Below are 17,084 nucleotides of genomic sequence, written 5' to 3'. Positions count from 1 at the left end.
TTAGATTAGAAGAAAATTATTAAATTGTTTTTTAATAATCTCAAAACCTAAAGGTACTAATGCAAAAAAATTAAAAATGGTGCTGTCACCAGTGGCGGATTTACAAGTTTGTCGCCAGTAGGCTATTACATTTATTCAGCCCCTACTGAACTCTGAAATTCGATAGGTGTCCTAGTTCGCAATCAATAAAATAATTATATTAGATTGTGTCAATAAAATTTTAATATTTTAGTAGGACTGTACAGGACTAAAATATATATTAAAATTATCGTTACATTTTCTTTATTTTTGTAGAAGAGAAAGATTTTGGGTGAAATTTGCCGCCCCCTAAAATCTGCCGCCCTAGGCCCCAGCCTACTTAGCCTACTGGTAAATCCACCACAGGCTGTCACACCACAATATTATTTACTTGTACATCTGAGCTAAACAGTACCTAGTACATATCTGAGCTAAACTGCGGTCGGACAGATGGACAGACGGACAGACACACTGACGTACGTGACGAAGCTAAAAAGGTTCCCTGTGGACTATGGAACCCTAAAAAAAGAACACGTCATATACAACTGAACAGTCTTTCATGTTTGGAAGTCGGATAATAATATTTATCTACCACATACACATAAATAAGTTGGCCGTAAGGTATTTTTATTTCGTAGAGGATACTAAGAAGTTTTAAAAAGAGTCCAAACTTGCAAAGAGTCGTAACAAAAAAAAATCGCGCATGCGCCGTGTCGTCACTCTAAAAGCAGCTGTCATCGGAGTTAGACATAACCTAAAATCGCGAATACAAACAATACAGCGTTGTATTATTTCTCCGAGTTAATGACTTTTAACTGTAGAATCGAATCACATGTATTGGCTGACTATCGGACTCTTAAATTGGTTCTACTTAAAACCATTTGAATCAATCAATAAAGCTTCGAGTTTCGTGCGATCGGTTGTTTCGTGTGTGAAAAGTGATGTAATTTATTGTAACTTACAGTTTATTATGTAAAAATAATGTTACAAACTGTGACTTTGTGTAAATTTGTGTATTTTTCGTAATTTCATAGTGCCGGATAAAAACAGCTGTGTTTCAGGTAGTGCGTGTAACAGGTTTTATGAAATGGTGTGATGCTGTGCTGTCTCTTTCTTGTATATCAAATAGCTGTAAGTTAGAGTGAGATGGGGAATAGTTCTGAGTATTATAAGAAATTCGGAGATAATTAAATTACTCTACCTTATTAAGTCATTCTTATTGCAGATTTACTTTCCGAAAATTAATTAGAGGTGCTTACCTTTTATAGTTTAACTTTTAATAAGCTATACCTGTCCATTGACTTGAGATTTTGTGAATGTGAAGTTTTACTAGTACCTACATACTTAAGTAATTTAATAGACTACCAAAAAAGTATTATTACTTAAATAAATAACGAAATGATGTATCTCTGCTCTGCTCTCGTTTGATGCATTCTTTCATCACTTTAAATTTATAATAGTAGGGGAGCCGAAGAGGGGATTATTGCAGTTACTCGAGCGCGGCAGATGAACATATGGGAGTATATCTTGCACGTTGTTGATTACCTCCACCAAGTATGAGCTTTTAATATGGGTGGGTATGTTTAGTTTACATATATACAATAGATACATAACCGACTTCAAAGATGTTGGTAGGTTGGTAATATTTTATTTCACCCTACTCATATTAATTATGATCACGGCCTTCACACAGCTTGCGTCATTCGTTCACACACCGCGATCACACCATGGTCACACCATGCCCGTCTTTGTATATAGATACCTATGTACAGACAGACGTAGAGGTAATCAGCCCCAATGCTCGTGGCCATAGCGACAACGTTATTATAATAATGCTTTTACTAGCTTTTCTCAGCGACTTCATCCGTTAATTCTTTATTCAATTTAAAACTTAATGAAAGATAAAAAGTTTTTAACCAAAAATGAGTTTGTACTTTAAGGTGAGGGCAGTCAAAATCTTACTCATGATTAAAATAAAAGATATGTTTTAATGTATTAACATCAATGTTTCAAAATATCAACCTTATTGTATAGACATAAAATCTAGAATAGCGTGAGTCGTAACTAAGGGATACCGAAGAATGTTGACTACAAAGGAACATAGGGAGGGTATCAAAGGGCGCGGTACAAAGGACCATCTGAAAGAATTTTACCCTAAGTGTGTTTGAGAAAGGAATTTGCGAACCGAAACCATAATTTTACAATGAACTTTGACATATGGGTTGTGAATTATGGTCATAGCACACATCTCAATTCAGAAAGGAATCATCGTCTCAACTATATCCGTCCAATACTCTTTGTATAAAACTCTTCAAGACAAACGCACACTAATCGCCTCGCTTTGGGACTGCTAGCTATAAACGCGGCGTCTTCTATTAGTCTTATAGCCTTAACATGACGCCATAGCCATGTCCATGTACCGAAGCTACTACTCTTTCTAAGCATTTAGATGTCTGGTCAACGGAGAGGCGACGCCGTCAACATCTCGTGAAGACACAACTCTACCAATAGCGGTTGTGTGGTCCCAGTTTCAGCTCTTTCGTCCCAACGCAACGGAAAAGAGATCGATATTTGTGAAGTAGTCGCTATTGGTTGATGTTTATCTTTCTCTCGTCTCGAAGAGAAATGTCGTGGTACATCTTAGGCCTACTAAGCCCATTAAAATCCGTTCAGTCCTTTTCCATGATCGAGTAACAAACATCTAAACTTACATACAAATTATCAATATAAGAATATTCCTCGGGTATATTATTCGTAGGATGTGGGTCAATGAACTCGTTAGCTCTATAGGTAGGTATTATAAGTCATTGACCTTAGATTTTTTACGGATTCCTTTCATTACTTCCCGTTTGTTAAGTGACAAAAACTTTAAATCTATTTTTAGTCTTCTTCGCGGTGTCGTATAAACTGAAACGAATTTTTATTTTTGGAGCTATTTTTATTTGACAAGCTGGTTCTGGACTGACCTTGATTGCGGATGGCTCAGCCAATTCGGACTCGGAAATCATATTTTCAATGGAAAGCAATCGTATATCATACGAGTTCAGAGGGTTTTCATTTTCTGTAAGTGAAAACCAAGGCTATTGACTGAGTAGTCAATAACCCTGCTGGACTAGACTTGACTTGGTGGTAGTGAGTCACAGTGGGAGATATTTTAGAAAATACTGACAACGCACCCTGACTTTGCATTAATTTTGTACATCAGAAGCATCGGTTGTAGTGTAAACAAAGTAGTTAAAGTTATAAAATAAGTTTATCATATTGTATTGTACGTATATATTAATATTTGCTTCATAATAAACCGTTCAGAGTGAAATATCTCTACCGAGCGTTACTATCTACCTCGGGGTTGGAACTTGACTGAAAACCTTTCGCGACATTACATTTTACGAACTTCCCTAATGTCCCATCGAAGTCATTTTCGGACTGGTGTAGCGTTAGCATAGAAATAGCCTTTATTAACAATTTACCTTAAAATAAAACTATACAATATAAAAATCTTCCATGCCTTGTGATCATGAACTTTCCTTTTCCAAAAGTTCCTGCAGTCATCTTCAAATCATCTGTCCATCTTCTGAATGGCCTCCCACGTCTCCTTTTGCTGTCTAGGTGCCACACAGTTAATTCCTTAGCCCAATTCGCGTTTTTGTTTCGCATTAAATGACCAGCCCATTTCCATTAGAGGCTTTTGATTGTATATGTCACGTCTTTGACCTTTGTCTTGTCTTGATAAAATTAAAATCTTATCCTTTGTCCCTAAACTTAATTTACTTAGTTCAATATGGTGCCCTATTTCTAGTTTTTTATAGTGTTTTAGTGTTAGGGTCCGTGCCTGGCAACCTTGTTATGCAAAGAAGTATACATGAGTAAATGTTCGCGATTTTATTTATGCTTGATCATGATGATAATGATACTATTAATTCATCATCAATTAGAATGCGAAATTATATTCCTGGTCCCAATATTTCTACGGGAACTTGTTTTTACAATATTCTGGATCTACCTGAGTAAAACTGCGGAGGACATTCTAGTCATATCTACACAGTCATGGATAATAAATGATATTGTGTCAGTAAGAGGCGATCGCTTCATTAGGAACGGCGAAACAAGAGATGCTTTCAATAACTTTATGTACGTCACTTTCAACTGAATTCGATACATTAAGTTTACGCTTCAACGAATTTGCGCGAATATCGTTTCCAAGTTGCTAACGGTACAAGAAATTTATTCTATGCTCAGTGAATACGCCATCGAACTTGATAATTTATCTTCCACAGTTTTCGCTTCAAAACGGTTTTTGTAGGACACTCTTTTTATAGTTCCATTTTGAAATTTACATTTCACTTAGCTGAATTGTTTTTGTCTGTGCTCTTTTGGTAATTTTGATGAATGCTTTGCATCCGTTGCCACTTCTTCTCTGTCACTTAAAAACAGATATTATGATTTTTGAAGTGTTAACTTATGCGCTTCCTAACGTAACGCGTTACAGCGTCACCATGTCTGGCCTCCCTTTCACGTATGCGGTAGTAGATTTAAGTCGAGACACACACGTTTCTTTTTGTTTCATGTTACGATATAGCGGTAGATAGATTTAGGTCGCGACACACACTTTTTTTTAATTTCATGTTACGAGGTTTTGTTTTAGGATTGGATGACGTTGCTATTGTGTTTCTCATAATTTGGTTTTTTTCAATTCACGTTCTATCGAAAACCGTTGGTTACTGTTCGAGACCTTGGTGTGTGGAAGACTGTATACTATGTCTAACAGTGAATGAACCTATTTTATTTTTATAGGTTTCGCTTATCAGAACCTCAAATATTATTAAAATAAAACATACGTTCATGAATAACGTTAAACCAACATTCGGATAGAATAACTCTTCTCAGGTATACATAATAAAAAGATAAAGTAGGACAAGGATGGTACAGTCTTAAATCTTAATATTACTTTAGGATTTGTGTACACGCAAATAAGCAGCATTTGCACTTAAAATAATGTGACAACCCAATGGTAATTTGGTTGTTAGTACAGCAGAAATATATGCATTAGTTCCAATGTTAAACCTTGACGTATTAAACTTTTTTTACTTATTAGTCTTATCAGGGAATGACGTAAAACGACCCAGTTTAAAAGGTAGTCAGTCGAGTCACCCACTAATTATAAACGTAATTATAACTCCACGTGTTTCGGTAGGAAAGTCTGATTTTTCCATGTAGTTCAGCTCGGAGTATAGTTGTATAGTGTAATGTATTCGGTTGACTATGATTGTTGTAACAAGAAAGATACAGATCATTTTGATTGATTAATTACCTTAGAGTTAATAGATACGTGTGCCGATTCATTGAATGTTCCTTTAACAAAAAAACATCTGTACAAATTGCAAATTAATACTAGGTAGATCGACTTGTGATTGTCGTTGCGAGAAAGAGACAGATCAGTTCCTCCATTTGATTCATAAGTTTCCTCAGAGGCTCTTTGTGTGTGACCGTGAACTTAGTTTATACGTGTGGTGATTTATCAAATGTGCCTTGTGCTAAGAAACATCTGTGCAAATTAGAAATTAATACAACACACATTTCTTATCGGCTTAGCGCGTGTCTTAATAAATAACGATTATCTGGGAACAATAAAAGACTGATAAAACGTATACATTCCACTAATAACAGCAATCTAACAAGGTATTAGAAATATCGTATTGGGGACCAATATAGATACAAAAATAGATTACAATAGATAAACGACGAGTGGCTTATTACAAGAAGACGTCTCGTGTGATACGGTTGCATGTGATAATAGTACTATTGACAAATTTAAACCCATTCTTAGTATGTTATCGAAGACCGATAACGTCGCGAACGGTATATTGAATCCAGCGGAACCGATCAACACTAAGTTGCTGCTGTCAGATGAAGAGGTGTACAGAAACGATGTATCGGGAAGCGTTATGGATGGACCGATTATGGAGACGAATGCTGAAGGATATACAGTGTATAGACACCGTTGGTTGATGCTGGGATTCTTCGTATTGTACTCGGCTTCGAACTCGCTGCAATGGACGCAGTACACCATAATTGCGGACATAGTGACGAAGTACTACGGCGTGTCGACCAACGCGGTGTCGTGGACGTCGATGATTTACATGGTGACATACGTGCCGCTGATAGTTCCTGCGAGCTGGCTGCTGGACAAAACTGTGAGTAATTTAGGTGTAATTATCTTATTTTCTTACTGTTCTTCTCAGGTTATAGTACTCCAGATTTTGCTTTTGACATACTTGTGAAATGTAAAAATCTGTTGTGAAACACTGGCAATCGGCGCGATCTAATAGACAGACAGACAGACAAAAATAAATTAAAAAAAATAATTATTAGTGTTCTCCAATGATCATACCTGAACTATTCCTATAAAATAAGTAAAGACAGCGAGTACATCTACTATGACAAAATTAAATTCAGTATTTCATATTGCAATTCTTTTAACGTAAAATCCCGCACTAGGAGGTTATTAAATCAATCTCGATCGGACTCAACTTATATTGTATCATTTATGTTACATTTCAATATTTTAACAGAAACCATATCATTTATAGTATTATTTATTTGAATAATTTAACAGAAACCATTTAATTTGACCTTAGTTAATGTAATTACTTAATTTATATGTTATTACCTATTTTTTTTACAAGTTAGCCCTTGAGTGCAATCTCACCTGACGATAAGTGACGATGCAATCTAAGTTGGGAGTGGGCTTGTTAAGAGGAGGATGAAAATCTACACCCCTTTCGGTTTCTATACGACATCGTACTGGAACGCTAAATCGCTTGGCGGTACGTCTTTGTCGGTAGGATGGTAACTAGCCACGGCCGAACTTAGTTCATTTATTATTGTATTTATTTATAATTTATAATCCGTATGAGAATAATTTACGGTTAGTTTATTATTGGATAACAAAAAATTTTAATAAAAAATTCAACCGACTTCCAACTCAAAAATTAGCCTAAACTAAAAAGCAAAAAATAACATCTTACCTATGTGCTACCTTCTGATCAGTTTGAAGGCGGTGCCAAGCCAGTGGTGTTTTAATTTAAGCCGTTTAAATTCCAAAACTGTGGTTCTTTCAGAAACGGCTTTAATTAAAACATGACACTGGATTGGCACCGCCTTCAAACTGATCAGAAGGTAGCACATAGGTAAGATGTTATTTTTTGCTTTTTAGTTTAGGCTAATTTTTGAGTTGGAAGTCGGTTGAATTTTTTTATTAAAATTTTTATTTTTTAATTTTTAGTGCTAGCACACCTACTGAGTGTAACCAAAACTGATACTAATAACCTTCGAGAAGTTCTCTTCATTGTCCTTCGTCTTCAATACCAGACCCTTAATTCAGTCACAACCCATCTAGGTGGAAAGTTCTCAGCAATACAAATTCATAAAGTCCCAACAAAGGTAGCTACTGTGAACCGTCGAGGAGTTCCCTTAACTCTCCTTCATCTTCGTCACCAGACCCCTAATACAGTCACAACCCATCTAGGTGGAAAGTTCTCATCAATACAAATTTATCAAGTCCAAACACAAGGTAGCTACTGGGAACCGTTGAAGAGTTCTCTTAACTGTCCTTCGTCTTCACCATCAGACCCTCAATACGGTCACAACCCATCTAGGTGGAAAGTTCTCATCAATACAAATAAATCTAGCCCAAACAAAAGGTACCTGCTGTAAATCGTTGACGAGTTCCATCGTCTGTTTTTCGGCTTCATCATCAGACCAACTCCAGACCTTCATAAAATTGTAGTGGTTTAAGATACCTTATGGAAACATTAACAAACGCACTAGCCGTCCCTACGATTTTCGAAAGTTCCCCTCGATTTCTCCAGGATGCCAACATCAGATCCTGACATGAAAAAAATGGGACCACCCTGAAATCAAACCCTTCAAAACAAAAAAAGAATTTCCAAAATCGGTCCACAAATGACGGAATTATCGCTGGACATACATAAAAAAAAAAAAAAAAAACATACATACAGCCGAACGTAGAACCTCCTCCTTTTTGGAAGTCGGTTAAAAAGTGTAAAATGTTCGAAGTCTCCTTGATTGATTGCTATTGGTTTTTTATTCAAACTTTGATCTGGTAATTAACTCTCTTCATGTTTTAGTTTGGCGATACCTACTCGTACTAGGCGACTTACTCTACAAAGTCGTATTTATCTTTGTCTATTAACCAAAATTACTTTCGTAGTTCAAGTGTTAGTTTGATTTATCTCGCGTTGATAATAGTGACGAAGGATGGTGGCGTCTCACTAATTTGTGTACTTTTAATGTCCCATGTTTCGAGTTATAATACGTAATTTAAGTGAGAACGTATTAATGGAGAAAGGGAGTTCTAACAAAGTTATTCGCGTTATTAACCTAAATTATATTATTTAACTTAATAACGTATGTAACTGACGTTACGTTGATTCACCTACGGATTAGGTCCTGGGTTCCAATCGTGGGTTGGGGTTGTTATTTCATAATTTGTTTTTTCAGTATTAGTTGAAGGAACAATCAAATCAACAAACAAAAAATTTTAACAAGAATAATTAAACCGATTTTAAACCGACCGACTGTGGTACACTAAAAAGCGAAAAGTAACTTCGTTCCTATCTATGTCCTTTATATTGATCAGTTTGAATGCGGTGCTATGCCAAATAGGCTCTTTCATTTGGTTTTTTGGCACCGCCTACAAATAGATCAAAAGAAAGGACATTTTCAGTGTGTGCAAGAATAAATTTACTGTAACGATTGCTTTAAAAAAGAAAACTAATATTAAAAAACAGATTAGGAAACCTGAAAGAAACTCATTGTATAGTAACCGCAAACGCGATCGAAATATGTAATTTCGTTCACATTTAAGTTATTTTGATTTTAACATGAAATTACTGAACCGATTTACGTGAAAATTAAATATAATGAAACGTTCTAAAGCATACTCATTGAAAGAATTTTCAAAATTGGCAAATATCACACGAAGTTATGAGGTAACCTAAAATTTAAACACCTTCAAAGTAAAAGTGAATAGACATCTTCTAGGTAAGCGCGCTCCATCCTAAACCGCATTAATGCTTTTTATCAGGCTTAATTGAGTCAAACGCAGGTCTGTATTGCATAAAATACAATGAAATAATCATTAGACTTTAGTCACAACAGGTGTGTCTAGGTCTAGACGGCCGATATAGGATCATCCGATGTTAGGAGCGTAGTAATCAGCTGATGTTATCACTTACCACCTTATCGAACGACACTTGTTTGCTTTTATCAGCACAAATTACAATGTGATTGTCTGGTCACGGAGATGTTTAAGATTATGTTTTGTTTCCATGGCGATTAACTTAAATTTAGTTTCCCTAATACACCGAATCGAATAAACCGAATACACAGAATATATTTTTTTCAATGACTAGGATCTCAATTAAAGTATGTACATTGTACACGTAATATTATTTTAACTAGGGATTTATAGAAGATAATTTTATCGGAATAAAGGCGGAGACGGAGTTTTTTTTGATTTAATGGAGTCGGAACCGGAGTCGAAGGCAGGGTTAGAAGTGGTGGCAAGAGAGAGAGTAGAACCTTTACAAATAGTCAACTGACGTGTCAAAAGTGCTTGTAAACTGAGCCTACTTCAAATAAATGATTTTTTGATTTTGATTTTAATAACCCCTCTCACTCTGAGAGGAGACTCGAGCTCAGCAGTGAGCTGAATATGGGTTGATAATGATGAGGATGGGAAGATACGAGTGGGTACTAGGTAGCGTGCATGCAGTTTCTTTTAGATTACAGTGTCACCTAAAAATAATAAAAAAACTACTCAATCGCCAGTTGTAATTCCCATGATACTATTGGATACTCCACTTGCACTGTCAAATAAGATTTCATTGAGCAAACAAGTATTGGCTAGATCGGATTTAGGTTTGTGGCCAAAGAGAAGTGAATAAAATAGACAGTGAATCGATAGTGACAAGAATACCCGGTTAAAGCTTTTGAGTTTTAAATTGTGTAATACTAACACCAGGGGGCAGCGATTTAAACTTACTCGTACGTGTGGGCAACAAGTAAGTGTCATTTTGCATCTATGAAGTGGATGACACTTGTTTTAGTATCTTTGTACCTTTAGTTTGATTATGATGAATTATTGTGCCATTGTGATGATAGTATTTTTTCTGCCAATGACAAGTGAGCGATAGACGGCGATCTCACTAGGCTAACTCACTAACTTTGACCTACGTTAGTTGATATATACGAAATTGTGATACTATGTAACAAATATCATCCGGTGCCTACTGACAACCCTTCGTGGATATCATACAGTAGGTAGATGAAATTTATGTCAGTTTATTTGATGTTAATTTTAAAAGGTTGTTATTGATGACCAAATTAGTAAATATGCCATTTATAAGTTGAGTTGAGTGACGATGGACGTGGGCTTACTTGGAAGAGGTACCTACAAGTTTATCCTACCTATACCTCGATTGGTATAGGTAGGATATACTATGACGATTTCTACGTGGCATCGTATCGGAACGAACAAACATCCAAACATGCATACAAACTTTCATATTTTGAATACAAACTTTCTACGTAGCATCGTACCGGAACGCAAAAAGCTTGGCGATACATCCTTGCTGGTACGTTGTTCAATTTAAAAAAAAACATTATTAATTTTCTATATATGAACGACATCATTTCCATGTAACGTCGTGTTTTGCAATTCATAGACATTGACAAACCATGTCTGTAAATGTGTCAGGGTGTGAGATAATATAATTTTGACGAAACAGTGCAAATTGAGGTGAATCTAAATGGGTTACATTTAGATTCACCTCAATTTGCACTGTTTCGTTGGGCATACAAACGTCACAGAGATAACATACAAACGCCGCAGAAATAACAGCCCGTCTAGTGTTCCCTTTACTCTGTGGTTTCAAACATAGGTTCTTTTGGTACGGCAAGTCACTAAAATTGGAAAAGATGAAAACGGGAAATGTATTGCCAGTTATTTACAGTGAAAGGTTTACAAAATGGGATTGGTTGTAAATTGTAATAATAGATTTTTCTTGAAGCATCGCAAAATGTTATTTACTTCAAAATTCGAAAAATGCCCATTTTTATAAAAAGCATATTAACTTTAGCGTAGTTGGTTAATTGCATTATAACCAAGAGGTCCTGGGTTCGACTTCAAGCTTCAGGTCAATTTCATCATTTTCCGCCTATTTTAACGCCCATCTGTAAGGCCAGATCTGCCTTTCATAATAAAGGGAGTTTAGACCCACCAATTTCCCCCGATGCGGTATGACGGGCATTGTCACTACCCACTGACCATTGCGAAATTCAACCGTCATCGTCACCATCATATATCGGTATACGAGTTGGTATTATCATCATCATTATCAACCCATGTTCGGCTCACTGCTGAGCTCGAGTCTCCTCTCAGAATGAGAGGGGTAAGGCCAATAATCCACCACGCTGGCCCAATGCGGATTGGTAGACTTCACACACCTGGTTTACAGTTTTCCTCACGATGTTTTCCTTCACCGTTTGAGACACGTTATTTTTAATTTCTTAAAATGCACACAACCTAAAAGTTTGAGGTGCATGCCTCGGATCGGATTCGAACCCCCACCTTCTGGAATCGGACGCAGAGGACATATCCACTAGGCTATCACGGCTTACGAGTTGGTATAAGTAGATATATTATGTAGGTACGACTAATATCTTATTTACGTCGCTCTTTAGTATTATATCAGAATATAAATTCATAGCAATTATTCCTGCCAAAATCCTCAACGACTATGCATATTAGGACTAGAACTCGAGAGTTCGAGCGTAATTTAGTGGGTGACTGGTGACAGCTGACAGCCCCCCCCCCCCCTCCCCACTTTAGGGTGGAATAGAATTTATCACCGACGATTCGTCAGTTACAAATTAGAAATGTGATTAGCTAGTGAAATTCAGAAATATGGAAGATATTAAGGTTTATATCCGGTTTAATATTTATCTTATTCATTAACTGGAAAAAACTTGGTAAACCAATGGAAAACTACATTATGAGCGAGTACCTTTTTTATTTTTTATATGGGTGTTCCTTCAGGAACGGGAATTACGCGGATAACACCGCGTGGCGATGGAAATGGACGAAAGCGTTTTTGACGTTTGGAAAACTAAAAAAATACATGATTTTAAAATTATGTTTTATAAGAAATCCTTAACTTTTATTAATTAACTAGCTGACGCCGCGCGGTTTTACCCGCGTGGTTCCCGTTACCGTATCAGTACGGAGATAAATACAGTCTATATATAGCCTTCCTCGATAAATGGTCTATCACAGAGAAAGAATTTTTCAAATCGGACCATTAGTTTCTGATATTAGCGGGTTCAATCAAACAAACAAACAAACTCTTCAGCTTTATAATATTAGTATAAATATCGATATACTTATTTCAGACCCTTATTCCTAGTACAATGCGAAATTAATATTGTTTAGGTATAGATATGAGTCAACTACCCTGTACCACAGTAAAGATATTACAAGCAGTATAATAACTCGGCCGTATTTTTGAAATAAATACCTACAGCCGCGCGGTACGTAAACATGTCATAGGGCTGCCCGCATGCAGCAATTTAATTACATTTGCTAACTTTGTGTTTCCACTTAGTTTTGTGATTGTAAATAAACTTTTTTTATATAAACAAATAAAATACTTTGTAAATTGTAGTAAAATGGGAAGTGATAAATAAAAATGCGTGTTTTTTGATTGGTTGATTTAATTAAGGCTGATACTACGTCAATGATCTTGAAGGATTGGTCGTATTCTTAAACATATTTATTTCGGTGATGCCATCTAGGTATTACCTCCACACTACGTGAACAAATAAAAAAAAAGATAAATACCTTCATGAAATTGTAGTGATTTAAAATAGATAATGAAACAATGAACAAACGCACTAATTGTCCCTACGATACGATAGTTCCCCTAGATTTCTCTAGGATGCCATTATCAGATCCTGACATGAAAAAAATGGGACTAACCTGAAAGAATACTCATCCAAACAAAAAAGAAACGGTTTACAAATGACGGAAATATCGCTGTAAATACGATACGATTCTTTTTGGAAGTCGGTTAAAATTCTTGTCACCAATGCCAAGCTGAGCAAAAGTTTTATGAGCTTGCACATTAAAGTGCATAAAATCCGCCATTTTGATTTTTTAAGAACTAAGTTACCCAGTGACACTCGGCCTATCTAGACGAGTCTAATGACATATCATTTATCAGTATGTGTGCTTGGCAAATTTGTTCGTAACACTCCCGAAGGTCGGCGCGGTCCGGGAGGGGGGTAACTATGCCCAGCGCGTACGACTTCACACCCGCGCAGTCCTTTCCTCCCGTCGCCCGCATACAACAACAAGTCATAACATTCAAACACATACTCCTCCTTTGGGCTTCGCCGCAGTCGGGTAACAAAACACAAATGATCCGAGCACAGTCACACAATACATTGTACAAGCAGTCGAGGTTTTAATACAAGCTTATCGTACCTACTGTATCGTGATTCATGAACCGCGTATAGCTACATATTTCAATCGTGTCAATCACTTTCCTTTACTCTATTCACTTTATTTACTAATCCAGATACCTACCTTTATTCTGGAGATAAAAGGAAATACCTTATCCATTAAAAAATACAAGATTATGTACCTACCTACTAATAAGTAAATTTATTTTAAAGTTAACCTTTCAGAGTTTCCAGGTAACTTAAAAAAAAGTTATCTCTGGATGGGATAATTTTGAATTCATGCATCCAAAAACGGCACAGTATTTCCTACTGGTCATAATTAAAAAAATCTAATACTATTAATACACTTTACTCTGTTAATACACCGTGCGTTCGTTCGTCACCGCGGCACAGTCGCGACTGTCTTCACCCTACGATCACCCCATGTTCAAGGAGCGTAGGTATAGCTCGCGTTTCGACCTCTAGTATGAAGTCCAACTACTGGTTGTAATATCTTTTCTGTGCCTGTACATGTCACTCTTTGTGACACAGCCTATCCGGAAAACTATTAATATTGTCATGTTTCGTTTTTTTCATTACATTATATATATATATATATATATATATATATATATATATATATATATATATATATATATTAGGGTGTCCCTTATTTTTCAAAGTTTTAAATTTGTAACGCATAGGTCCTAGTTTTGTTCATTTGCCCATAAAACGCTCGGAAATAATTTTTTACCTTAATTGAAGAACGATAACCCGTGCCGACTTGCATCGAAACATTTCCATACATTGTAGCGGCCCGTACTCGTGGCATTTGTCATTTGTTGTTAATTATTTTCGCGATTAACACGTATTGTTTTACATTTAAAAGATGGCTGTGGATTTAAGAAGTAATAAAAAATGTTTTGTTACTTGGTGAAGCGAATTATCAAATACCAGGCGCAAAGTTACCGTCAAATCGTCAAGTTCTAGCAGTACTTTTTTTAACATTCGCAAAGTGAAATTGTCTGTCAGTAAAAGCGCTAATCTCGTCATTCGGGAGTGTATTGTATATTGAAAAAAAAGCTAGAATCCCTACTAGAGCTATTAGTTACAAGTTTTTTAACACACCTGTGTTAAAAAACAGTTTACATTTGTTTGATCTTCACCATGCTTGGAGGGATTCGCACGCTGATGCTTTGGAACGGCTTAAAAGTGAAGACAAATTATTTATAGAAAAACTAAGAAAACCAGGACGTCCAGGGTATTTAGCGGGTGTAGACAAAAAGTTGGTCGAAAAAGAAGAAAGAGCAAGACAAAGGAAATTAAATGAAGAGAAAAAACATGTGAGCAAATGTATTTTAGAGGTTTATCGTCATCAGTTAAAACGCAAGATGTTATTCAAGCGGAGGAACATCAAGATCAATTCACTAGCTCTGAGAAACACTTGGCATCTTCCTCTCAAACGGTAAGTTCTGAAACTACTATAAAAAGAGGAAGGAAAAACTTCATCACGCCCAAGTTAGTTGCAGCTTTAGATAGACGTCAATTAAGCATAAGGGATTCTGTCTATGTACTTCAGGCTGTGGTAGAAGCACTAGATCTTAGCTGTGATGATTACCCGATAAACATGTCGTCTATTCAACGTATTCTCACAAAGTCGAAAGGATAGAGCGGAATCTATTAAAACCGATTTTCAGAATAATATGCCTGAAATGGTGACCGTTCACTGGGGTGGGAAAACCTGGACTTGATGTAAGAAGTTCTAAAGAAGAACGCCTGTCAATTTTAGTTTCATTTGGAGAAATATATTTAACCGACTTCAAAAAGGAGGAGGTTCTCAATTCGGTCGGTATTTTTTTTTTTTGTTAATACTGTCTTATTTACTGTTGCAGGAAAATCATTAAGTGATTTTGTGTCAGTCAAAAGTACAAATTTATTTAGTCTATTAAAATTTGATAAGGCGTTCCTCCAGAGACCCATTTCTACATGGGATGAAGATATTACCTATACAGAGGCAAAAAGGAAAGTGTTTTCTTTAAGGGCTGTTAATGATACAGTTACATAGAGCTGTAAAACTTATGCAAGATTTTCGTGGTTTGATTACTGCAAAAGAAGAGGAAAAGCAATTTTTGCTTCGTTGTGTTCAGGAGCATAGAACTCTGTATCCGGATTGAAAAAAAAGACTAATCCTAAAAAACTATCCTGCCTGACCTGTAATATTATCTTTTAATAAATATTTTATAGAAAATTGAGTATTTCAATTTATTTAGTTATTTAGCGGAAAGGGTCAAACACCGCAGTTTTTCAAATCTTCCGGGCTCTGTCGGCACGGGTTAACGTTGACGTAGGAAGATTAAATTTTGTATTTAAGTTAGTCTAGGTAGTCTAAAAAGAAATAGCGGGTATGCGTTTTAATATCTAAAAAAATTTTTTTTTTGCCCATATAAGGGACACCCTAATATATATATATATATAATGAGAATATGTCGTTACAGTATAAAACACACTAGGTGGAACATAAATTATGAGCAAATACTCCAACGCGACGGTAAGATTGCTAGCACTTTCATAACAGGCGCCATACAATTTATTTAAACGGCATTATCCATGGTATATTTATAGTAATAGAGTATTTACTAAATATTATCTACTCAGAGCCTGTAGCCATGTGGAACTTGAATTTTATTTCTATAACTCATGCGCGTTAACTTGACACTGACACCACCAAACAAACACAGTACCTACAAACATTCGCGCCAGATGTCAATCGCAAACGCATCAAAAATTAAAAAATGTATGGGAATGACATTCGTTATCGATTTTTTTAGTTTTCGAAGCGTTAGTGTTTGTAGAAAGAGAATTGACCATATTGCTATAGACCCATGATGTTTTGTGTTTTTCTCTCTCTATTTTGTACACCTCTTTTATTTTTTGTTTGTTTCAAAATATAAAGGCTTACATAATTATTATCCACATCTTGTATACCTAATATTAAAACTTATTCAACCGAAGATTCTTGTGGAAAAGGCTTTTGTGAAAGGTCCCTCTCCCTTTTGTGTGAATTCCAAACATTTGGTATAATCATAATGATTTATAATATGGGGACGTGAGCTGAGAATGATTTGGATATAACGAGCCATTTATTTGCGACAAAGCCTCCTTTTCACCCTTTCCTACGATTTTAATTAAGCGGAGGGAAACTGAAACGTTTCATAATGTGAACGGCTAACGTTCTTTATTGTTGCTCGCTTATCAACTTACTAGTAGACGCCGCGCAGTTTCACCCGCGTGGTTGCCGTTCCCGAAGGAATACGGAGATAAATGCCTAGCCTATATCCTTTCTCGATAACTGGGCTATTTAACACTGAAAGAATTTTTCAAATCGGACCAGTAGTTACTGAGATTAGCGCGTTCAAACAAACAAACTCATAAGCTTTATAATATTAGTAGGTATAGATTACAAAGTATGTCTTGTACGCAACTGTACTCATGCTTTTAACTTTTAAAAAGTTAGTAAGTCTTGTGCGCGACTGTACATC

At 36.0% G+C, this 17,084-nt stretch overlaps 1 protein-coding gene across 3 annotated transcripts in view; it reads left to right on the top strand.

Moving 5' to 3' along the window:
- The first annotated feature begins 728 nt into the window (after positions 1 to 728).
- Positions 729 to 17,084, top strand: part of LOC112050867 (feline leukemia virus subgroup C receptor-related protein 2) — a 56,361-nt gene continuing 40,005 nt past the window's right edge. The window contains exons 1-2 of one of the 3 annotated variants that reach the window (XM_052891209.1): positions 729 to 1,079; positions 5,611 to 6,212. In XM_052891209.1, the coding sequence (XP_052747169.1) occupies positions 5,847 to 6,212 (366 nt within the window). In that variant the 5' untranslated portion in view covers positions 729 to 1,079; positions 5,611 to 5,846. Of the gene's footprint in view, positions 1,150 to 5,487; positions 6,213 to 17,084 lie in introns of all 3 variants that reach the window. The other 2 variants (XM_052891140.1, XM_052891186.1) reach the window with 2 other exon arrangements.

Source organism: Bicyclus anynana, chromosome 1 (assembly GCF_947172395.1).
Source record: "Bicyclus anynana chromosome 1, ilBicAnyn1.1, whole genome shotgun sequence".
Taxonomy (NCBI): domain Eukaryota; kingdom Metazoa; phylum Arthropoda; class Insecta; order Lepidoptera; family Nymphalidae; genus Bicyclus; species Bicyclus anynana.
The sequence above is the reverse complement of the archived record's forward strand: the minus strand, read 5'-3'. Positions and strand labels throughout refer to the sequence as shown.